The sequence below is a fragment of the Periplaneta americana genome, chromosome 11 (assembly GCF_040183065.1).
Source record: "Periplaneta americana isolate PAMFEO1 chromosome 11, P.americana_PAMFEO1_priV1, whole genome shotgun sequence".
Lineage (NCBI taxonomy): Eukaryota > Metazoa > Arthropoda > Insecta > Blattodea > Blattidae > Periplaneta > Periplaneta americana.
The window spans coordinates 39,517,807-39,544,307 of NC_091127.1; the positions used below are offsets into that span (position 1 = coordinate 39,517,807).

At 33.8% G+C, this 26,501-nt stretch overlaps 1 protein-coding gene across 6 annotated transcripts in view; it reads left to right on the forward strand.

The window, feature by feature from the left end:
- LOC138708955 (facilitated trehalose transporter Tret1-like) overlaps window positions 1-26,501 on the forward strand; it is a 245,068-nt gene that overhangs the window by 198,046 nt on the left and 20,521 nt on the right. The window contains exon 1 of one of the 6 annotated variants that reach the window (XM_069839343.1): window positions 19,272-19,382. The exons of the other annotated variants lie outside the window; for them this stretch is intronic. Coding sequence (XP_069695444.1) covers window positions 19,345-19,382 — 38 coding nt within the window. The 5' untranslated portion in view covers window positions 19,272-19,344. Of the gene's footprint in view, window positions 1-19,271; window positions 19,383-26,501 lie in introns of those variants that run through there. 6 annotated transcript variants of the gene reach the window in all.

Consider the following 26,501-nt stretch of genomic DNA (forward strand, 5'->3'; position numbering starts at 1 on the left):
AATGCGAACTTAAAACAAACGGTAAGGTTATGTAAAGATTTATTTTTCATTTTAATATTTTAACAATATTATTTATATAACATATTGCAGTAATAACATCGGCATCTGGAATCTTGTTGATTTTTTCACGGCTTCCTTAATGTTACTTGTATCAGGAACGCAGTAAGTTTCGTGGAGTAGTAGACTTTACTTAATTTTTGCAAATATTTAAAAACAATAATTAACATTGCAATTTAAGTGAAATTGCAGTGATAAGTTTCCAATTTATAATTGTTACTATGTTAAACGTCTCTAAAAATAATATGTTAAAAGCCTAAAGCAGTAAAATGAATGTCGCTCTTAAGCGGTAAGAAGAGGGAAATTGTTATGTGTGTTACGTTGGGAATACTGAATGTGGTATTTCACACTTACCGCATATTGGTTCTGTGCGGAAAACAAGCAAATACGCACGATCTCGCACAAATTATTTTTATACGTTATCAAATAATTACACAAATGAAGATCGACATATTGGCATTATGTTGTGAAAGAATCTGAGCCATCTGAACTCTAAGTCAGCCTTCGTGTAATAGTATGTTGTTTATTGTAGTGTGTGTTTTGTTTTATTCTGAAATGCAATTAATTAGTTCTCAAAACTGACGACAGATGGATTTTGGAAAAAAGGAAAATGATGTAGGAAAATTGACATTTCATTGAAAACTACTATTTTTCTGAAAAACTTTAGGTTCCAAGCTTCAAAATGAGGGGTCATTTATTAAAATCCGTTCAGCCGTTTTCCCGTAATTTCCATTACCAGTTCAAATTATATATATACAGGGTGTTTCAAAAATACGGGGCATAATTTCAGGTATGTATTTCCCACATGTAGACAATCAAAATAGTTCATTACAACATGTGTCCGGAAATGCTTTATTTCCGAGTTATGGCCTTCACAACATTGAAATTCACCGGAACGTTTTTCTTTCCGCAGGTCGTTGCCGTCAAAGGAGACATTAAGAGGGCACTCTGACAGTTCATTCCGAGGCGAAGGTTACATTCAGTGTTGTGTAGGCGTTAGACTGTGCGACATGTATTCAAATCAAGAGCTGGCAGAGATACACTTCATGTACGGTAAGGCGGACGGCAATGCTGCGCTGGCTCGTCGTTTGTACCAGGAGAGGTACCCACAGCGACAATGTCCAGATCGGAAGACATTTGTACGTCTCCATTACCGTCTGTGCGAGTATGGAAAATTTAACTCTCCTGGTTTGGGAAGGGGACGACCAAGATCTACAACTCCAGAAGTACAGGAGGAGATTCTGGAGGCGGCTGTGAACGTGACTCCTTCTATCAGCACACGAAGGGTAGCGTTGCAAGTCAATGTTCCTCATACGACTGTCTGGAGACTGTTGAAAGAGTATCAATTGTATCCTTATCATTTGCAATGTGTACAGGCCCTGTCACCAGCAGGTTACCCTGCACGAGTTAGGTTCTGTCAGTGATTCTTGCAGCAGTGTGGTGTAAATCCGAACTTTCCTGCCTTAGTATTATTTACAGATGAAGCACAGTTCACACGAGATGGCATAACAAATTTCCACAATCAGCATGTATGGGCGTATGAAAACCCACGTGCAACTGTTCCATCTCATCACCAGGTGCGGTTCTCCCTCAACATGTGGGCCGGTATCATTGGTGATGGATTAGTTGGACCCCATGTACTTGTAAACAGACTTATGGGGCAGGCGTACACAAACTTCCTGCAAAACACCATACCTCATGTTTTAGAAGACACTCCACTGATCAATCGTCAACACATTCACTTCTTGCATGATCGCGCTCCTACACACTTCAGTCGTATGGCTCGCCGGTACTTGGATCGAAGGTTTCCTGATCGATGGATAGGTAGAGGTGGCCCAATTGCTTGGCCTCCACGCTCACCTGATCTGAACCCTCTCGATTTCTACTTGTGGGGCCATTTAAAATCATTGGTTTATTCGTCTCCGGTGCCTGATTTGGAATCCCTTCGGAATCGAATTGTGGCATGTTCTGAGGACATACGCAATACTCGTGGAGTTTGGGATCGTGTTCGCAGGTCAATGAGACATCGATGTGAGGTCTGTATTCAAGCAGGAGGTGGACATTTTGAACATCTTCTGTAATGACAACGACCAGCGGAAAGAAAAGCGTTCCGGTGAATTTCAATGTTGTGAAGGCCATAACTCGGAAATGAAGCATTTCTGGACACATGTTGTAATGAACTATTTTGATTGTCTACATGTGGGAAATACATACCTGAAATTATGCCCCGTATTTTTTAAACATCCTGTATATAGTTTATATATATGTACTGTATATGTATAAATCATATATGTAAATGTATAAATCATAAAAATGGCCAAATGGATTGGGTGAGTTTAGGGACCACACTCTCCAATTTGTTCTGTTTCCTTCCTTCTTCGCTGTGTTCGGCTAGCTCAAGAGGACATCCCACTTTATTATTACACGAAGTAAAAAGGGAAGGCATGGTGATGCTGCAAGAAATCAATGTCGGTGTTTTCGTAGAAATACGACGTTGCCATCATCCTGTTTTCGTAGAACTAGCTTTCGGAATGACGTCTGTCTTTGTACAGTGATTTCAGTGTCAATGAGTTATTCAAGGAAGAATGATAGCTACACATGAAATACAGTGATTTTGTTGAATCTTTGTGATTTATCCGAACTGGACTGTAATGATTTTTTGATGCAAATATGTCTATATCGAAGGGTCGCTAGAGAAATCCGGGTACCAGAACCGGGTATTGAAGTGAGGAAACATAAATGTAGTTACGGCGATGCGTTACTGAAAATAGTCGAATTTTGACAAATTTACTTACTTATTTATTTATTTATTTATTTACTTACGTACTAACTTGTTTATTTGTCTGTCTGTCTGTCTGTCTGTCTGTCTGTCTGTCTGTCTGTCTGTCTGTCTGTCTGTCTGTCTGTCTGTCTGTCTGTCTGTCTGTCTGTCTGTCTGTCTGTCTGTCTGTCTGTCTGTCTGTCTGTCTGTCTGTCTGTCTGTCTGTCTATCTGTCTATCTATCTATCTATCTATCTATCTATCTATCTATCTATCTATCTATCTATCTATCTATCTATCTATCTATCTATCTATCTATCTATCCATCCAATAATTGCAACATAAAACATAATATAAACAGAAAAAACTTCAGCTCGCCCCTGAAAGAGTAGAACTCGTGCTCAAGGGCTGATTCCTGAATTTAAATTAAGAAGTATATAATACAATTTGTCATATGTCTGCTGCGCAATAAGAATATATAAATTTAAATTTACAATTTTTTAATTTTTATAAAATCCATGCATAACTTTTTAAATGTAATACTAGAACACCACCTCATTCTAGTGCCGAGGTCATGGAAAGCATGGGGCTCTACCTCCATGCCCCCCAAGTGCCTTCATGGCATGTTACGGGGATACCTTTACCTTTTTTTACCTTTTACTATTAGAATTGACAAAATTAGGATATTTAAACATAAACTTGTTATATATTCTTGGGCTTAAATTACAACCATGATTAAATACTGTAGCAGTGTTGCATTTTGGTTCAAACAATCTTAAAGAATTCATACCTTTTGTTTCATAACTATGAGAATACAATTCAAAATTATTTCGATATTTATGTATGAATTTTATTAATACAATATAATACATTTTATCTTATTTTAAGAATATTAAAGTCTAAGAAAAGTTTTTGAGATGGAAAATCAATAGGTTTATGAATTCATATTTTAATTACTTTCTTCTGTAATAAATAATGGTGTTGTTGGAACATTTCGATAGACAGAATTCTTGACTGCTCCCCAAAGAAAAGAATTTAGTGACGTAATGTTAGGAGAAAGAGCAGGCTAACTAACTGATTTACCACGTCAAATCCACTTACTACGTTATTTTCGATCCACATCACGACAGACTCTTAAGGCGTTATGTGCTGGGCATCCGTCATGCTCGTACCACGTAACCATTATGTTCTTCAAGGATACTAGCATGACTTTCAAAAAATCGGGAAAAATGGTTCTTAAAAATCTGGCAGTCATTTAGGGTACCCTTTATAAAACAAGGCAAAATAATGGTATTGCAATGCTACAAAGTATCGTTTCATTTCGGATTTTCAATAAGTAGCCTACATACACTGTGAGTTCCACATTTTTTGCACACTTCAGTGTTTTGTTTATTAGAATGGTACGTTGTGATACATTTTTAACAGACCTTGAAAGAGGTTAAATGATTCGACGAATAAAAAATCATTGTGCCTTTAAAAATGAAATTATTTCTCGTATCTCTTTAGTGAACAAGGGTACAAGAAAGATATACCCATAGTATTTATTCCCCATTGTACTTAAATTTGTTTAAAAAAGTTTTTCATTTGGCGCCTGAGAAGAAATTATTTTGAGTGAGCAGAATAAATGGGACATTCTGTATGTTTCAAAGACTTCAACTTCGTCCATATTCGTAAGATTGTTTGTAATTTACACTTACATTTGTTACATTTAGTTTGAACCCTTATGTAATCTACGAAATAGTTTGAAACACGAGTGGTACATATATAAAATGGTTATCTTGGTCCCTTGTTCTTTTTACTTTATATCAATGACTTGTCTAAACAGGTTTTGCACTCTAAATGTTTGCTATATGCTGATGATGTTAAATTGTATGAAGTCATTGACAAACAGCAAGACGTTTTTGATCTATAGCTTGATTTGGACAGACTATATAGTTGGAGTATTGACAATTTTCTTCAGTTAAATCCTAATAAATGTTGCTTTATGACGTATTCTAAAAATAAGACAATTGCTCAAAATTCTTATGAAATTAATTAGAGTAGAATCATTTAAGGATTTGGGTATTTATTTTACAAACAAATTATATTTTTAAATGCACTTAAATCACGTGGTAATTGATGCATATAGACAATTAGGATTTATAATCAAAAATACAAAAGAATTACAAAATGTAAATACTATTGATACTCTATATGAAATTCTAGTTACGAGTAAGCTAGAGCATGAGTCTATAATATGGTCACCTCAGTTCCAGTCCCTTCAGATGCAAATAGAAAGGATACAGGAAATATTTTTACGTTATTTATATTTTAAACAACATCACGTGTCGTCTTATGAAAAGTAAATTTCATATAATCAGTTACTTTTTTTAGTTTAATTATAAAACTTTAAAATCGAGACTATTAATAAATAGCCAAATTTTACTCTATAAGACTGTATATTGAATAACTGTGATTTTCTTAAATTCCTTCAGTTCAATGTAAAAAGAACAGAATTACGTCATAGGCAACCTTTTGTTATTCCAATTCCTAGAACTGTTTTCTTCAAGAACTCTCCATTGTTTGTTATGTGTAATACTTACAACTCTGTCTTTAAACTGTGATTCTTAATTAGATTTCACTAGTGGCTTGTGCAGCAAATGCTGCAAACTAAGTTCATTAGATGTTCAAATAAACATTTTTCAGATTTATTTTCAATGAAGAATACCAGACATTCTGAAAATTATTTGCTTCCATAATAATGAAAGATACTCTCTCGAGCCAATACTGAAGAGAACCAAGCATACAAATAACTACACCACACCGCCATTAAATATATGAAAAAGACCCAACCCCACTTGATTAATAACTATAAAAATATTTTATTTTTAATAATATTATTATTTTACGTAAGTTTTATAGCTTTCAGTAACATATACTATATATACTATATAGCCGCCACTCAGTAAAATATAGAAATCAAAATCTAATTTAAGTTATTCTCTACATCTACTTATATCACCCCGAAACGTTTCACTTTCATATCATCAATAGCAGTAATATGTATAATTAATGAAAAATAGTCACGTCACGGCATTAACTACAATAATATTTTATTTCTAATGGTAATAATGTCATCAAACCACCTCAAGTTTTCTAGTTTTTAATATCCAATACACAGCTGTACCCAGAAAATTACACACCACAAAATCGAACCTGTAAATTATTTTTAGTAAGTTAAGTTTTTAATAACAAATTTAATTTGAGCTCTAAATATGTCAGCATTCTTGCAGATCATGGCCTTCATGTAATATTGTTGACTGTAGTGTGTGTTTTGTTTTATTTTGAAATGCAATTAACTAGTTCTCAACACTGACGGCAGATGGATTTTGGAAAATAGGAAAATTATGTTGAAAAATTGACATTTCACTGAAAACTAATATTTTTCTGAAAAACTTTGAGTTCCAAGCTTCAATATGAGGCGTTATTTATTAAAATCCGTTCAGCCGTTTTCCCGTAATTCCCATTACCAGTTCAAATTAGATAGATAGATAGATAGATAGATAGATAGATAGATAGATAGATAGATAGATAGATAGATAGATAGATAGATAGATAGATAGATAGATGGATGGATGGATGGATGGATGGATGGATGGATGGATGGATGGATGGATGGATGGATGGATGGATGGATGGATGGATGGATGGATGGATGGATGGGTGGGTGGGTGGGTGGGTGGGTGGGTGGGTGGGTGGGTGGGTGGGTGGATGGATGGATGGATGGATGGATGGATGGATGGATGGATGGATGGATGGCAGGATAGATAGATGGATGGATAGATAGATGGATGGATAGATAGATGGATGGATAGATAGATGGATAGATAGATGGATATATAGATAGATAGGTAGGTAGGTGGGTGGGTGGGTGGGTGGGTGGGTGGGTGGGTGGATGGGTGGATTGGTGGATGGGTGGATGGATGGATGGATGGATGGATGGATGGATGGATGGATGGATGGAAGACGGACGGACGGACGGATGGATGGATAGACAGACAGACAGATTTAATAGTTAAAAAAATTCATACAATATTAAAAAGAATTGTATTTCCTAGGATATTTAAATTATGAATACGTGTCTTATAATACTTTTATACTGGTATGGAAACAATTTTGTATTATTATATTGGCATTTGGCACTATATTAACTGCAAAATTATATTCTAGCATATATTATGTATCTCTCTTTCGTTTGTGTTGTTTGTTTAATTTGAAGCTTGCTTCTGTTGGTGGTGGATTTAAAATAAATAAATTTAAAATAAGTAAATTATTCCTAATATCCTAAGTTTAAAGTCTGCAGTGAACTATTTCATAAGACCAAAACTCAATTCGTAAGCACAAAAGAGACATTGTATAAACTCATTTTCCTCAACATTAGGTTTATGTCACTTATATCCCTTGTGCTCTACTGTAGATGTCTCAGATGACAAGTGACAAACGATAAACAATCTCCTAACAACGCAGTGTTGTGATGACGATTAAAAACGCCACGAACGTATGCATCAACTTAATAAATGTGCGTAGGGTCTAGCCGAAAATGTCTTCAAAGCCACCGGTAGCGGAGGCAGTAGCGCGTCCCCCTGCTGTTCCGGAGCTGCACCCGAGCGTTGTTGGTTCGGTTCCCGCGTGGATTGATCAAATATTTGTTTTCTCCAAGGTTTTCCCCAACTGTATGTCAGATAATTCCATAACGAATCCTCGCACTCATATCGCCAAATACAATCTCGCTATCACCAATTCCAGCCTCTTATTTCTCTCTTTCTCTACTTTTGTTTCTCTCTTTTCTTTCTTATATTCTTATTTATTTCTTTTTCTTCATTTCTTACCTCTTTCTTCTCTTCTTCCTCTTTCTACCTCTTTTACTTTCCATTTATTCTCTCTCTCCCTTCCTTTAACATATCTCATTTCATTTTTATCTTTATTTATTTTCTCTTCTTTTTTTCTTTGCTTTCTTTCTTTCCCTTCATCATTCTGTCTCATTTCTTTATTTTCTTATTTTTATCCCTTATTTTCTTTATTCGTTTTCATTTTTATTACTCTCTCTTTGTTTCTTCCATTTTTGCACTCCATCTCTCCTGTCTTTCCCTCACTTTGCCTCTACATCTTATTTCCTCACTCCTCTTTATTTTTCTTATCTTCTCTCTCTACCGTGTCATATTTCTCTCTCTTTTCCTTCTTCTATTCTCTTTAACTTCCCATCCTTCTCTTTCCCTGCTTTTTATTCTCTTCCCCTTCCTTTCTCTCTCTTTCTATCCCTTTCTTTTCTCTCTCTTTCTATCCCTTTCTTCTCTCTCTCTCTTTCTGTCCCTTTCTTTTCCCTCCCTCTCTCCCTCTGCTCCTTTATAGGTTCGACGCAGTACACACTCATTTACTGACTTCAAAGCACTCGTTGCGCGGGATTCCAGGACGTAGGTTACTGCTTTAAAAATTTTTTCCTTCAACTCAACACTTTTGGCCTAAATATAGGCGATATAAAGCTGCACAATCATATTCCAGCTAAAAGCACCAGAAATATAATTCATGTCCACATCTAAATAGTGGGCAAGTCATACTTGGGGACATTCGAAAAGTAAATCTCATTGTGAAAAGAAAAATAACTGTGCAGAATCAGTTCGTATGTCTTTAAATGAATTTCTGATTATCCTGATAGTGTAACATGGACGAGTAAATAATACGGTGCAATTTTTAAAATCAACTTTTTAAGACACAAATAATACATTTTCAAAAATGTAATATGTCGAAAAAAAAACTTGATATTTCTGTCTTGTTGAATGTGGCTTATCTTTTTTTTTTAATTCAACAATTTAAGCAGTATCTCCATACATACGTAAATACTACTTTTAAGTGTAAGAAATTTCATTTATTGCGATAGGTTTTATAACACTTGAAGTCGGCCGGCACAAGAGAAAGGACTTTTTTTTATCTGAAATGCGTTGGGCGAGTACAAATAGAATGTACAGGGAGTAAATATTCGTACGATGTCGGAAATTTCTATTCGGAGGACTCCTGTTCTACCACCACAATGACATCAATTTTTCAAAATCCCCCATTCGCAGAAAACTAGAACAAGTAGGTATAATAATCTTCTGAACAGAATCCTCATTATCATATTTCTTTTTTGCAAGAAGCCCTACACACCTATTATAATGTATATACATTTCTGTAAATATTTAAAAATGTAATTTTCTTTTGCACAATTAAAAATTCACTTTCTTTACAAAATAAATAATACGATTTCCTTTTTACGTAAGACATAGCGCCTTGTGAGACTGAGTATGCAACACCCTGCATAACTCGGTCGGAGAAGTTGCCGTGAGATTAAGGCGCACAGACATACAAGGCAAGAAAAACAGATGAGTACACTATTTCATTATGTAAAAGGACTATCTACCCGATTTTTACCTTCATAACCATTCTTACTTTCATATAATTACGAGTATTATCACAAATCTACGGTTACTGCCCTATCCGCCATGATTATAATCAATTGAATTAATTTAATTAAATTTCAAAAATGTAATATGCCGAAAAAAATACTTGATATTTCTGTCTTGTTGAATGTAGCTTGTCTTTATTTTTAATTTAAAAATTTAAGCAGTATCTCCATACATACGTGAAAATAACACTTTTATGTGTAACAAATTTCATTTATTACGATAGGTTTTATAACGCTTAAAGTCGGCCGGCACAAGAGAAAGGATTTTTTTCTCATCGGAAAAGCGTCAAAAGCTTGGGCGAGTTCAAATATAATGTACAGGGAATAAATATTTGTACCATGTCGAAAATGTCTATTCGGAGGACTCCTGTTCTACCATCAATATGTCATTAGTACGTCAAAATCCCCCATGCGCAGAAAACTAGAACAAGTAGGTATAATAATCTTCCGAACAGAATCCCCATTATCATATTTTTTGCAAGAAGCTCTACACACCTATTATAATGTATATACATTTCTGTAAATAATTAAAAATGTAATTTTCTTTTGCAGAATTACAAATTCACTTTCTTTACGAAATAAATAATTATGATTTCCTTTTTACGTAACACGTAGCGCCTTGTGAGACTGAGTATGCTACACGCTGTATAACTCGGTCGGAGAAGTTGCCGTGGGAGTAAGGCGCACAGACATACAAAGCAAGAAACAGATGAATATACTTCATGCAAAAGGACTTTCACAACCAATCTGATTTTTATCATCTTCACAATTCTTACTTTCACATCATTATTGTCACAAATCTACAGTTATTACCATATCCGCCATGATTATAATCAATTCAGTTAATTTAATTTATGTATTTCTGCTTAGTGCATGTTAATTAAAATATTTAGTTTACAAAATTGATTAAGAATGAAATAAAACATGTTGAAAACTTTTGATTACGTATGACGTAGCGCCTTGTGAGACTGTTTATGCTACACGCTGCATAACTCGGTCGGAGAAGTTGCCGTGAGATTAAGGCGTACAGACATACAAAGCAAGAAATAGATGAGTATACTTCATCACGTAAAAGGACTTTCACTACCAACCCGATTTTTACCATCATCACAGTTCTTACTTTCATATCATTATTGTCACAAATCTACCGTTACTAACATATCCGGCATGATTATAATCAATTCAATTAATTTAATTTATGTATTTCTGTCTAAAGGATGGATAGCACACGATGGCCTAAACAGATTCTTACTTATGTACCAAGAGGAAAGAGGAAATTGGGAAGACCACGCAAGCGCTGGCATGAGACCGTAACAGATCCTGCAGGGTCTAATACGTGAGGGATATGATGATGATTTCTGTCTAATGGATGTTAATTAAAATATGTAGTTTACAAAATTGATTAACAATGAAATAAAACCTGTTGAAAACTTTTGATTACGTATGACGTAGTGCCTTGTGAGACTGAGTATGCTACACGCTGCATAATTCGGTCGGAGAAGTTGCCGTGAGTTTAAGGAGCAGATATACAAAGCAAGAAATAGAAGAGTATACTTCTTCATGTAAAAGGACTTTCACTACCAACCCGATTTTTACCATCTCCATTCTTACTTTCATATCATTATTGTCAAAAATCTACAGTTACTCCCGTATCCACCATAATTATAATCAATTCAATTAATTTAATTTATGTATTTCTGTCTAATGCATGTTAATTAAAATATTTAGTTTACAAAATTGATTAACATTAAATGAAACATGTTAAAAACATTTTGATAACCTGGGTTAGTATAAATTAATATGGATGTTAAAATGTTAAAATTAAGTACCTTTTATAGTTACTTGCTTACTGGCTTTTAAGGAACCCGGAGGTTCATTGCCGCCCTCACATAAGCCCCCCATTAGTCCCTATCCTGAGCAAGATTAATCCATTCTCTATCATCATATCCCACCTCCCTCAAATCCATTTTAATATTATCTTCACATCTACGTCTCGACCTCCCCAAAGGTCTTATTCCCTCCGGCCTCCCAACTAACACTCTATATGCATTTCTGGTTTCTCCCATACGTGCTATATGCCCTGCCCATCTCAAACGTCTGGATTTAATGTTCCTAATTATGTCAGGTGAAGAATACAATGCGTGCAGTTCTGTGTTGTGTAACTTTCTCCATTCTCCTGTAACTTCATCCCTCTTAGCCCCAAATATTTTCCTAAGCACCTTATTCTCAAACACCCTTAACCTATGTTCCTCTCTCAAAGTAAGAGTCCAAGTTTCATAACCGTATAGAACAACCGGCAATATAACTGTTTTATAAATTCTAACTTTCAGATTTTTTGACAGCAGACTGGATGATAAAAGCTTCTGAACCGAATAATAACAGGCATTTCCCATATTTATTCTGTGTTTAATTTCCTCCCGAGTATCATTTATATTTGAAGAGTCCACTGCAAGAATGATGGAAGTCACTTTCTTGTCGGTGCATAGCTTAAGACATAATATATTATAGAATGTACAGTTACCCTGAAAAAGAATGAGACGATTCTTGGTCGTCGGAAGTTAAAGTTCTACAGCGCGGTTCACTCGATATCGACGTAGGGATACATAACATGACAGATAGTACAAGAATTGTTACAAGGACCACAACAAGGACAAGGACCAGAATAAGGATCACGAAGAAGACTGCCATTTAAGGCCAGGATTTCACAACATAGCTCGAGTCCCAAAATATCATTGCTTCACTGTACCGAATGGCAAATGCCTGCTAAGGGATCTACATTCTGGACTGCTGCTATCACTGTCTTGTCTCGGTAGCTCATATAGTAGCGTGCCGGTTTCATTGTATAACCGAAACGTCTCGTGTTCGATCCCAGGTAAAACTTTTTTTTATTGAGGTGTAATTAATTTGTTCAGAGTTCCTCGACTGTCTAATTTGTCGAAAAATATGGAATAATTTATGCCCAATTTCTGGGTCTTACAAGTGGGCTGAACCTCGTCAAAAAAAATAAATCTTACTTGGAAGTTAAAAGTATTCTTCCTCAAACAAAAATCATAAGAAACAAAAAGAGACCTGTTAACTTAAAATCTTGTCCACATGCCATCAGCTTCTATTACAGCTCTAAGTCGATCCGGCATGGATGTCACGAGATTGTGGAATAAGTTCTGATCCCCGGCGAGATCTTCCCAGGTGTCAACAACTTGATCCCACAATTCGTCTCGATTTCGAGGGCATAGGTGGCCATCCTTCTCTTTTTCAATTCCGCCCATAAATTTTCGATGGCATTCATATCAGGTGACTTCGGAGGCCAATTAATGATTTCGATCTCGGGTCTCCTTTGAAACCATCTTTGAATGCTTGCAGCATAGTGCACGGGATGGTTATCCTGCTGGAACAGCAATGTTCCTTCGGGAAAACGTTCTCGGGCGGAGGGAAGGAATATATTTTCCAGAATGTGCTCGTAAGTTTCCGCATTAAACCGGCCATCGATGCGTTCTATAACGCCAGGTCCATCGTAAGACATCCACCCCCAACACGATATGCTAAAGCGCCCCGATCTTTCACGTCGGTGCACATAGCGCTGATCATGTCGGAGACCATCCTCACGATAGACACGGACAGGACCTTCGTAATCACTCGAGATGGTTGTTTCGTCGGAGAAAATTACATTTCTCCAATCGAAATCCACTCGATTGGTAGCGAAGGCAAGACGGTCGACAGCTTGTGCTTCCCCCAATATTTCCATTTGCGCAGCCCTCCGGCTCCTAATACCGCGGTTCCTCAACCTGCTGATCAGTCTGTGAAGAGCCGGGAAAGTTAGATGCTGCTCTTATTTCGTTAGCAGTCAGAAAGGGATCCTGTCGAACTGTCTCGAATAAAAGATCATCCTCTTCCAATGAAGAAATCCGCGGACGCCCAGGAATAGGGCGATTTTCGACCTCCCCAAAATTTTGGTAACGATGGACCCATCTCGCGGCTGTACTTCCAGGAACACCGACCAAACGGCCAGCAGATCTAGCCCCATATCCAGCCTCAACTAGAGCTATAACTCGCTATCTCATGTCACGTCGGTTCGCCATTACGATGAGAAATGAGAGATGATGATAATACTTTAGTGTAGACAATGACTATTTAACATGATATAGAATTATTGAAATAAGAGGCATCTTGCATAGTAAGAGTTAATAAATCAACCCTAAATTAAATATCTAAATAACAGGATATAACAGGAAGTCCAATTGTTGCGAAACTAATCAAATTAAATCTAATTACATTAAATAAACAAACCCCAAGTTATGACACCACATTGCTACAGCTAAATTGTATGTTATTAACATAAGCATTGAATAGGTCCGTGGTTGTGCGTTGGACGACAAAACCAAACATCGAAAGTTCGAATCTTGCTGAGGAATGTAACTTCTTGCTTTTTATAATGTAAATCAGACTTATAACTACAATCATTCATATTTCTTACATTATTTATTAATATTTATAGCCAACATTGAATCTGTAAAGAAAAGACTTTAGAAATCTCATATGGAATTTGTGATCTGTAGTGACATAAACATAGATTATCTCTCGGAACTTTTCCGTAAAAGTAAATTAAATTCACTCCTTGAAACTGGAAACCTTATTCGTAGGGTCATTTTCCCATAGCATACAACCTGAAGTAACACAGCCATTGATAAACGTTTTGTACACAGAATTAGACTGAATTCCTATTCGACAGAACCTATAATCAATGGCTTGTCTGACCATGATAAACAAATCCTATGTGTTTCCAATGTCACTGAACAATTTCAAAATATTAATTTAAAAACTAAGAAAGGATCGTAATTGCTGTATCTAGTGATTATTTACATTTATGTCTACAAAATGAATCTTGGAAAAACATATATGATACTGGTACTACTGATATTAAGAGTAAATATATTGAATTTTTCACCTAATTTCATAATCACTTCATTGGATGTTCTCCACTCAATGTTGTGAAAAAATTCAAAAGTTAAAAACATGTAGATAACGCAGGGACTTCAAAATCTCATGTATTAAAAAGAAGAATCTATATGTAATGAGTTGCAATGTAATGATCTTCATGTTCTTAAATACTGCAAGAAGTACAGTGTAATTTATCAAAAATTATGAAAGAGGGAAATAGAATATATTTGAGTAGAAAACTACAAAATTCAGATAATGCAATTAAACCTATTCGTAATATTATTAAATTTAAACTTGTAGATATCCTAAGAAAGAAAATATTTTTTCATTAAAACCAATGATTATAAAGTAGAGGATCCCAAATCTATTGCAAATTCTTTTAACGTATTATAGTATATAGTACAGACATATTATTGACAACTTAAACATTCAAGATTTTGCAAAAGATACTGCAATTGGTTACTTAACAGATGTATTTAATAATTATTAATATATGTAATTAGTCAATAACTGCAACAGTGCTTATACATTCAATCATAACATGAATAGAATTGAATGCAAACACGTAGATAAAATAGTTAAAATTAACTGCAGGGGTGAGAATGAAATAATCCAAAGCCATACTTTTAACAAAAATTGTTTTTTTGCGAGTGCATTTCTTACACATATGGGAAAGCTATTAATAAATTATTGTAATAATTACTCAACAAATGACATAGCCTAAGGACTCTAAACCTTTGTAAAAGTTTGTCTATTATTATATATTTTTTTAATTTCATTTTAATTGTTAGTTTTTAATATATATGCATTTACATTGTATATATGTGTGTGTATAAATGCATTCATTAGATTAACGTTTATAATATTATAACTTGTAATTTTGTATTGTTTGCGATCATTAACACTTAATCTCAGGACTTTGTAAAACTATATTTCAACGTGACTTAGCTATTTCAACGTTATTTAGACAAAAAAAAAATTGTTGTGTAGACTAAGAATCGAACTTGCACTCTTCTACACAACACGCAGAAGTCTTACCGTCTGAGCTATGGAAACGACAAGAAAGCTTTCTTTTCTGTGCGGAGTGTCGATCTAGTCATGAAGGTCCATTGTCGATTTAACTACACGATTTATGTATATATTTATCTTTTATTTACGTAATATTATCATATTTTTTGCAGTTTTTTAATTGAATTTCGGAACGATGCTAGTAACAAACCAAATAGCCTGAATTTAAGTAACTCAATATTCGTTATCTTGTGTATCGATGCTCTGGTCTCCGATCATGCGTAGTGTCTTACATCTGAGACTTAGGAATATTCAATCGTCTCATCCTTTTCCAGGGAAACTGTACATAGAGAGTTATATGGCATTAACACTGATAGTCATTGGCCAGTAATGATCGGAAGATCACAGTTAAGCTTTGAGCCATAAGCATTTCAAACTTTCAATTGCTTCTCCTGAAAAATGTATTCCAAATGACATCTATCATTCTTGCAGTGGACTCTTCATTTGTTGCTCCCAGGTATTTGGATTTTTCCACCCCTTCAAAGGATAAATTTCCAATTTTTATATTTCCGTTTCGTACAATATTCTCGTCACGAGACATAATCATATACTTTGTCTTTTCGAGATTTACTTCCAAACCTTTCTCTTTACTTGCTTCAAGTAAAATTCCCGTATTTTCCCTAATCGTTTGTGGATTTTCTCCTAACATATTCACGTCATCCGCATAGACTGGCAGCTGATGTAACCCAGGCAATTCCAAACCCTCTCTGTTATCCTGGACTTTCCTAATGGCTTACTTTAGAGCAAAATTAAAAAGTAAAGGTGATAGTGCATCTCCTTGCTTTAGCCCACAGTGAATTGGAAACACATCTGACAGAAACTGACCTATACGGACTCTGCTGTACATTTCACTGAGACACATTTTAATTAATCGAACTAGTTTCTTGGGAATACCAAATTCAATAAGAATATCATATAAAACTTCTCTAAATGTGTACCATAATAAAAATAGTAATAGGTAGTCTCTTGATTACAATATATAGTATTCTGTATAAATTATTCGAATGTGTTATCATGAAAATGTTGCTGCGTATTTACCCATGTTCAGTGTGAATAAATTCATACATACAAAATTATAAATTTTTGGCACGGATATTTCAGCTGATAGTTACTGCTATGCTCTCTACAAAGAAGAATATTGGAAATATGTTCAATTTCAATTCCCTAATAGGATGAAGGAACCCGGAAAGACTTCGGAGAAGATGGTCCAATTCTCACTCAAACAGGCCGTTGGCCTTTAAAACGACAGGAGAAGAATGTTCAGTTTCGTGTAATGCACCACATAAGTCATATCTTATAATGCAATAATACAAAATTACTTGATTCCTCATTCCATAATAAAAAGGAATGAATTAATGGACGGATTAGCAAAGATTTCTACATACAGTAAGAGTTCTAGCATTGATAAAAGCTGATACAATTCATTGATCGCAGAAAATACATTATATTACGTATTGTACTCTGCTGCCATCTATTGCAGCAAAATTGTATCGTTTTCACTTGTGAGCCAGAGGGATCGAAGTTGTTTGGAAACACACCAGCTTTAAGTGTCAACAAACTGCAGTTTGCTTACGACTGTATCTTGTCAAATAAAGAGCATAAATAATAATTATTGTATGTAAAACTAAGAACTTTTTTTTAAACTTCTCTTCACTAACAACATCTGAAGGTATTTTCAGTGACACAAAATTGTCAACTCACTACACTTCGAACACTTAACTCTCTATTATTATTATTATTATTATTATTATTATTATTATTATTATTATTATTATTATTATTATTATTATTATTATTATTATTATTGGGGGTTGGACGAAGGGCTATCAACCCATCGCCGTAAAAACAGCTTGTTACGAAACCTCAAAATAAGCCTCGGAATGGGACTGATTCTCTGGGTATATGATTATGTCTCGTGACGAGAATATTGTACGAAATGGAAATATAAAAATTGGAAATTTATCCTTTCAAGAGATGGAAAAATTCAAATACCTGGGAGTAACAGTAACAAATATAAATGATACTCGGGAGGAAATTAAACACAGTATAATTATGGGAAATACCTGTTATTATTCGGTTGAGAAGATTTTATCACCCAGTCTGCTGTCAAAAAATCTGAAAGTTAGAATTTATAAAACAGTTATATTACCGGTTGTTCTTTATTGTTGTGAAACTTGGATTCTCGCTTTGAGAGAGGAACAGAGGTTGAGGGTGTTTGAGAACAAGGTGCTTAGGAAAATATATGGGGCTAAGAGGGATGAAGTTACAGGAGAATGGAGAAAGTTACACAACACAGAAATGCACGCATTGTATTCTTCACCTGACATAATTAGGAACATTCAATCCAGACGTTTGAGATGGGCAGGGCATGTAGCACGTATGGGAGAATCCAGAAATGCATATAGTGTTAGTTGGGAGGCCGGAGGGAAAAAGACCTTTGGAGAGACCGAGACGTAGATGGAAGGATAATTTTAAAATGGATTTGAGAGAAGTGGTTCTTATTGAATTTGGTATTCCCAAGAAACTAGTTCGATTAATTAAAATGTGTCTCAGTGAAACGTACAGCAGAGTTCGTATAGGTTAGTTTTTGTCAGATGCGTTTCCAATTCACTGTGGGCTAAAGCAAGGAGATGCACTATCACCTATATTTTTTAACTTTGCTCTAGAGTATGCCATTAGGAAAGTCCAGGATAACAGAGAGGGTTTGGAATTGAACGGGTTACATCAGCTGCTTGTCTATGCGGGTGACGTGAATATGTTCGGAGAAAATCCACAAACGATTAGGAAAAACACGGGAATTTTAATGGAAGCAAGTAAAGAGATAGGTTTGGAAGTAAATCCCGAAAAGATAAAGTATATGATTATGTCTCGTGACGAGAATATTGTACGAAATGGAAATATAAAATTTGGAAATTTATCTTTTGAAGAGGTGGAGGAGTTCAAATATCTTGGAGCAACAGTAACAAATAGAAATGATACTCGGGAGGAAATTAAACACAGAATAAATATGAGAAATGCCTGTTATTATTCGGTTGAGAAGCTTTTATCATCCAGTCTGCTGTCGAAAAATTGAAAGTTAGAATTTATAAAACAGTTATATCACCGGTTGTTCTTTATGGTTGTGAAACTTGGACTCTCACTTTGAGAGAGGAAAAGAGGTTGATGATGTTTGACAATAAGGTGCTTAGGAAAATATTTGGGGCTAAGAGGGATGAAGTTACAGGAGAATGGAGAAAGTTACACAACATAAAACTGCACGCATTGTATTCTTCACCTGACATAATTAGGAACATTAAATCCAGACGTTTGAGATGGGCAGGGCATGTAGCACGTATGGGCGAATCCAGAAATGCATATAGAGTGTTAGTTGGGAGGCCGGAGGAAAAAAGACCTTTAGGGAGACCGAGACGTAGGTGGGAAGATAATATTAAAATGGATTTGAGGGAGGTGGGATATGATGATAGAGACTGGATTAATCTTGCTCAGGATGGGAACCAATTGCGGGCTTATGTGAGGACGGCAATGAACCTCCGGAATCCTTAAAAGCCAGTAAGGGTTATTCTTTCCATAAGCAGACGGTGAAAAGATTTTTATTACAAACCGGAAGTTCCTTTATGGTTGGAACCTTTTTCGCCGATCTCTACGTAAGAAACTAAATCAATTATGGAGAAAAAAATTGCTGTAGAAGATAAAAACTGAGTTTCAGCTATATAATTTACTATATAACTCAATGTAGATAGAACCTTTTTATTCTCATATCACGAATGGTAATGTTTGGATTAGTTTCACCAAATTTTAAAGTAGACTTTTCATAAATTAAAAATAGTTTTCAATCTCTGATCTTGCTGAAAACACTATGATCCGAAATGTGAGATAGCTTGCTATCTGCCCTGTGTCCCACTGAGATGAACGGACTTGTGCATGCACCTTGAAATAGACCACGGCCCTTAGCTGATATGAGCTAGCCTTGCTATTATCAAGCATTCGTCAGCTTGCTTTAGTGTCATGGAGTATGACTGCAGTATCGCGTAGTACCTCGCTGTGTAATGTGGGGCAGCATTAGAAACATGATGACCACCGCAAGGTAAAGATTGCCTACAGTACTTTTATAAATAATGATAAAGTAGCACGTATTACCAATAATAGTAATGCAACCAATATTACTATCAACATTAATAATAATGTTCTCACTAATAATTCACTATTACTAACACTAACATTATTAGCAATTTGTAATAAATTACGTAAAATAATATATTATTTTGTTTTATTGAGGAATTACTTATCAATAAGTTTATTACGCACAGTATATTTAGCTTGATTTCAATCGGTAATTATGAATGGAATTATAGGATGGGGTAGCTCATTTAAATCCAATTTTAATCCATTTTATTTATTACAGAAGAAAATAATTAAAATATGTCTTCATAAACCTATTGATTTTCCATCTCAAAAATTGTTTTTAGACTTTAATGTACTTAACGTAAGACAAATTTATTATATTGTATTAATAAAATTCATACATAAAAATCGAAATAATTTTGAATTGTATTCTCATAGTTATGAAACAAAAGGTATGAATTCTTTAAGATGGTTTGAACCAAAATGCAACACTGTTACAGTATTTAATTAAGTAGTAATTTAGGCCCAAAAATATATAATAAATTTATATTTAAATATCCTAATCTTGTCAATTCTAATAGTTGTAGTATTAAATTTGAAAAGTTATGTATGGATTTTATAAAAATTGAAAAATTGTAAATTTAAATTTATATATTCTAATTTTATAGTAGACATAAGACAAATTGTATTGTATACTTATTAATTTCAATTCAGGAATCCTCCCCTGAGCACGAGTTCTACTCTTTCAGGGGCGAGCTAAATTTTTCTGTATATATTATATTTTATGTTACAATTATTAGAAAAATAAATACATTTTGTCACTAACGATAATGACCACCACTACTAATGTTGCTATTACTTCCATTAATACTACCACTATTACGATATTGAAAAATGAGTGGTCAATAATTGTACAGTGATCATTATTTCAATTTTATAATAATGCATAAAATCAATAATACAGTTGTATATTCAAGTTATGTTAAATTTTTTTCTTGTTAATCTATGTTACAATTCTTCAAGGTTTTTGTGTTCTATATCTTAGTTTTGATTCTATAAGATGATAGTATTTAGAATTTTGAAGGGTACATTACATATTTCATGACTTTATACGAAGTCAATTTTGATCATAATTAGCAAAATTTTTATATTTTATTCTTGTATCATTACAGTTTTAAACACTTAAGACGGGGTGGCAGTAGCCCCGAAACATGTCTGTTGTTTTTTGAAGTTTTAATAAATTTTGACATAACGTGATCATACAACTGTATTATTGGTTTTATGATTATTATAAAACTACTAATAAAACTATTAATGCTAATGCTATTAACACCAACTAATAGTAATGCTATATTGGTGTCACTTATGAAGACAGTTGAGTAAACAAACAAAAAAACACAAAAGTGCTACAATGTTTTCTACAAATAATAGTAATATTACCAACAGTAATGCTACTAATACATTCATACTACTGGTACTACTACTAATAATAATAATAATAATAATAATAATAATAATAATAATAATTATTATTATTATTATTATTATTATTATTATTATTATTATTATTATTATTATTATTATTATTATTATTATATTTGTGTGCTGAACAACAGCCAGAGGCCAATTATAGTTTGTGCTGAACTATAATTGGCCTCTGGCTGTTGTTCAGCACACAAATATTAATTAATAATAAATAAATAATAAATAAATAAATCTCTTTCCCCGGTCTCTAGAGGCATAAAAATGCCAATATACATGGTTGTGAATTAGATCCATTTAATGTATAGTAGTGACTAATTGATAAATGATTTAATTGCATTATATAATCTTTAAATTTTGGCATTTTATGTTTCTTTATGATTCTTTATTAATTCAATACTGATCATTTAATTTTTATTAATATTATATCTGTATTTAAGCTTTAACATTCTAATAACATTCGTATTGTTTGTTTTTATTGTACTAATGTGTTGGTTTGTAATTAGCTAACGGATATTGACCAGCACACAAATATCAATAAATAAATAAATTATTATTATTATACCAATAATGTTACCACTACTAATATTATATAGCTTTACCACTACAAATAATAGTAATATTATTACCAACAATGCACCAATACCAATATCAGTACTATTACTAACACTAATAACAATTAATAATACTATCACTAACACTAATAGTAATGCTATCTCTACTAATGTCCTGTAGTACTTACTTACTTACTTACTTACTTACTTATGGCTTTTAAAGAACCCGGAGGTTCATTGCCGCCCTCACATAAGCCATCATCGGTCCCTATCCTGAGGAAGATTAATCCAGTCTCTACAATCATATCCCACCTCCCTCAAATCCACTGTAATATTATCCTTCCATCTACATCTCAGCCTCCCCAAATGTCTTTTTCCCTCCGATCTCCCAACTAACATTCTATATGCGAGAGGAGAAATCTGCACTCACTTTCTCTCCTATATCGAATTATGCACACTTCATCCCCCTATTATTTATTCGCTCGTTTTCATACTCTCTCTCGCTATCATAATATTAATACTCGATCACAACGCGATAACACGCTAGAAATTCCACTTCACACATCATCTCTGTATTCCTCATCTTTCACTGCTGCTACCTCTCGTCACTGGAACTCTCCGCCGCCTGAAGTCATGGGCTGCCGAACATTGAAATCTTTCAAATCCAAGTTAGAAAATTATCTTATGACGAGTTGCCAAACTAACTTACTATTATGATAAGTGTTGTATTGCATGTTTCTACGTATTCACATTTTTTTATGTTCTAGTGATATTTAACTTATTTTATATTTTTGTTTTCATATTTTCCAATAATGATATATCTCTAATGTGATAAGTTGAGCTATATATAATCATAATTTTCCTTACTGTGTGTACTTAAAAATATTGTATTCATTGTATGCTTTGTACTGCACTATTTTATTACTACTATTAGCATTATTATTATTACTATTAGGCCTGTTATTATTATTGTTATTATCATTATTATTATTACTATTCTTATTATTATTATTATTATTATTATTATTATTATAAATAATTGTCTTATTTTTTATACTTTGTATGCCTCATTTATTTTTGACCTGCTGTTCACATTTTATTATGCATTTTTCTTTCTTTCTTTCTTTCTTTCTTTCTCTATGTTATATATTATGTCTGATTTCTTCTTACTTGTTGTTTACATTTTATTATTATTATTTTATTCAGTTTTGTGTGTAAAATTGTAGTGTACTTTGTAAATTTGTAGTGTTTTTGTAATGCAGTTTTTACTCCTGGTTGAGTGTTAGAGAAGGCCGTATGGCCTTAACTCTGCCAGGTTAAATAAATCATTATCATTATTATTATTATCATCATCAATAATTGTCTTATTTTTTATACTTTGTATGCCTCATTTATTTTTGACCTGCTGTTCACATTTTATTATGCTTTTTTCTTTCTTTCTTTCTTTCTCTATGTTATATATTATGTCTGATTTCTTCTTACTTGTTGTTTACATTTTATTATTATTATCTTATTCAGTTTTGTGTGTAAAATTGTAGTGTACTTTGTAAATTTGTAGTGTTTTTGTAACGCAGTTTTTACTCCCGGTTGAGTGTTAGAGAAGGCCGTATGGCCTTAACTCTGCCAGGTTAAATAAATCATTATTATTATTATTATTATTATTATTATTATTATTATTATTATTATTATTATTATTATTATATGCATTTCTGGATTCGCCCATACGTGCTACATGCCCTTCCCATCTCAAACGTCTGGATTTAATGTTCCTAATTATGTCAGGTGAAGAATACAATGCGTGCAGTTCTGCGCAGTGTAACTTTCTCCATTCTCTATAAGGGGTGAAAAGTAATATGCAATTAAGACTGGTTTTAAACTTCGCCTTCAATATCTAAGTTGACGTGTTTTCTTGTTTAACTAAATCCTATTTAAATTATATAGTTATTTAGACTGGGAAGTTTTGAAATGAACGCTCTGTATATGTCACCATCACTACCGTGAAAGCGAATGTGTTGAAGGAAAAATTGTAAAAGAAAACAATTTACAGTTATGGATATTCGCCCTCACATAAAAAAGTTATAATCCTAACTCACTTATATACGGTTGCGAGTGCGTGTAATAAGCTCTATCCCTTTGCAAAAGCCGATCGTAGATCATACTACTGGACTTATAAATAAATATTATTTGTGATGACCAGAGATGGAAGTTCGGACACCGAATCTATGAAGTTAACTACGTCATGTGTTATACAAGCCGTGTTGTTTACATCAACTCAGGATAGTACAGGGACATGTCCAGAGCACTGCTATTCTTGAATGAAAATATTGTTCAGTATAATTAGGTGACTAAAACAAATAGATTATAGCACACATTTACGAAAGCGACTTACATCATTCTCTTCTTTGTAGCAAATGGTGATACATTCCATATAAAAATGGTGTACTTTAAGAGTACCTAATTTTGTTGCAATGTACAACTGTATACATTAGTAAATTTTCAAGTATATACCTGTTCCTATTGTCACTCAAAAACAAGAAAATATTCTTTCGATATCATGATGTGCGAATTTGAAATAGTTTATATTATTTATTAAAATGTTGTTGTGTTTATCTTTGAGTAAATACGGCGGCAGATTTGAGATTAAAAGATAACTAACATTGGTCCTAAGTATAAGACATTTTAAGCACAAAAAACAGTTCCATCATTCTCACTGAAGTAATAAAACTTATAAAAAATATACTGTTTGCCTTTTCAGTACAAGAATATTATACAAAAGAAATATGGAAAGTAGAGTATTGTTTTGTTTTACTATTTTAATATCAACTCTGTTGTAACATATCAATGAAGGCCTACTTTTTCAGGAGATTATTATATTATGTACCGGTACGTTGCGTTTAATTCAAATATGCAGTCAATATTGATTCAGTTTTGTAAAATATAACTAGAGACCGGAACTTTGGTAGAATGCCTCTTTAAATGTGTTAAATCTATCTTCATTTTGAAAGTAAATCTGTATAATTATGCCCTTGTGATTGAAACGTCACAGTTTTATGTTGCCCTTTTCTGCCTTTTTTAAAATATAAATGCCTAATTTACAAAATAAATGTTTCTTGCCTTTATTTTATTATTTATCTATTATTTATTAATTTATTATTAAAAATTGCTTACAGGTATATTTTATTTTATTTCTATAACCGCTACAATGAAAGTGACTTCACCGAATATATATTATTATATTTCAGTTAGTTCATATTCTCTTAGCAACAATGAGTGCTGCCGTGCAAAAATGTTAACAGTGTGTTTTAATTATCGCTTGTGTTTATTTGACAAGGCAACAATGAGTGCGGGTTTAACGTTATTTTTCTTTCAGTTTTCATTGCGACGTTGTTGTAGCTATAGTCCCGTCGCTCTAATTTCCGGCAGTCAATCGCGTTGCTGGTCGGGTACATTTAAACGTGTGCGTCTTGTGATTCGCTGATTCATTCCTTATGTATTTATACATAATATAATCGCGCGCCATTTTAGCTCTTTCGTTGGCGTTCGCAGAAAGCACACGAAGACGTTATTTGCCGCTCAATTATTTTCTGAATTACATTGCGTTTGATTTATTATCATAGAAGCTACGACATGATAATGTTTAACGGTGTGGCAAATAGATTCCTCGTATGGTAGCTCGGCAACGTAAGAACAAAAATGACGAACGATACTACCTACCTAAACTTTATAGAGCCTTCACTTTCTAAGACGTAAGCAAAGAGGCGGAGACACGCCGGAAATAACAGCGTCGGGACTATAGCTAAATATTTCATATCGCAACATATCAGTACAACCAAACACAATAGTAATATACGTTACATGAGCGGTATGTTGACGTTTTTATGGTCGAGGAAAAGATTGAAAAAGCGAAACGTAGTTGAGCTTTTTTAATTTCCGAGAACATGAAAACAAACATACCGCTCGTGTATCGTACATTATTTTGTGCGAAGATCGTTTATCACATACCTGAAAGACGAATTTCTAATTAGTTGCAATGAAATCTCCATGTTGGTTTCTGTTTAATGACGCCAACTTCGGAACACCAAAAATCTTTCTTCAACATTGTTGCTGTAAAATGTTTTCTGTGTTTACTATACTCCAGCAGGCCGTGATATACGTCTGTCTTTCCCCCCCCCCCTCCCCAGTCTATAAATGCGAACTTAAAACAAACGGTAAGGTTATGTAATGATTTATTTTTCATTTTAATATTTTAACAATATTATTTATATAATATATTGCAGTAATAACATCGGCATCTGGAATCTCGTTGATTTTTTGACGGCTTCCTTAATGTTACTTGTATCAGGAATGCAATAAGTTTCGTGGAGTAGTAGACTTTACTTAATTTTTGCAAATATTTAAAAACAATAATTAACATTGCAATTTAAGTGAAATTGCAGTGGTAAGTTTCCAATTTATAATTATTACTATGTTAAACGTCTCTAAAAATAATATGTTAAAAGCCTAAAGCAGTAAAATGAATGTCGCGCTTAAGCGGTAAGAAGAGGGAAATTGTTATGTGTATTACGTTGGGAATACTGAATGTGGTATTTCACACTTACCGCGTTTTGGTTCTGTGCGGAAAACAAGCAAATACGCACGATCTCGCACAAAAATGCACTTTCCAAGGCTACTGGGAAGAATATTTCTTTGCTTCCAACAGTAATTGCAACATCGAGTCGAAAATCTCAAATTGCATTCGACTTATGTAAAGCTTTTCTTGCTGCCGAAATCCCTTTGTGGAAAGTGCAAGGTTGTGGGTCTAGTGCAAGGTTTTTGTAATTGGCTTTTATTGCCTATTTTAGCTATATATGATGCCTTTTTGCCTGCCTATTTTAATGATTCATAATGCCTAAACTTCCGGTATCTGAATATAACAAATATCACTACTCATGTTCACTTAATATTAACCCCAAAATCAAATCTGTCCATCATTCGATTGAAAACTTTGAAGGTCCGAAAAATACTGATCTATGAAAGGCGATCCGCAGTACCAATAAGTTTGAGAA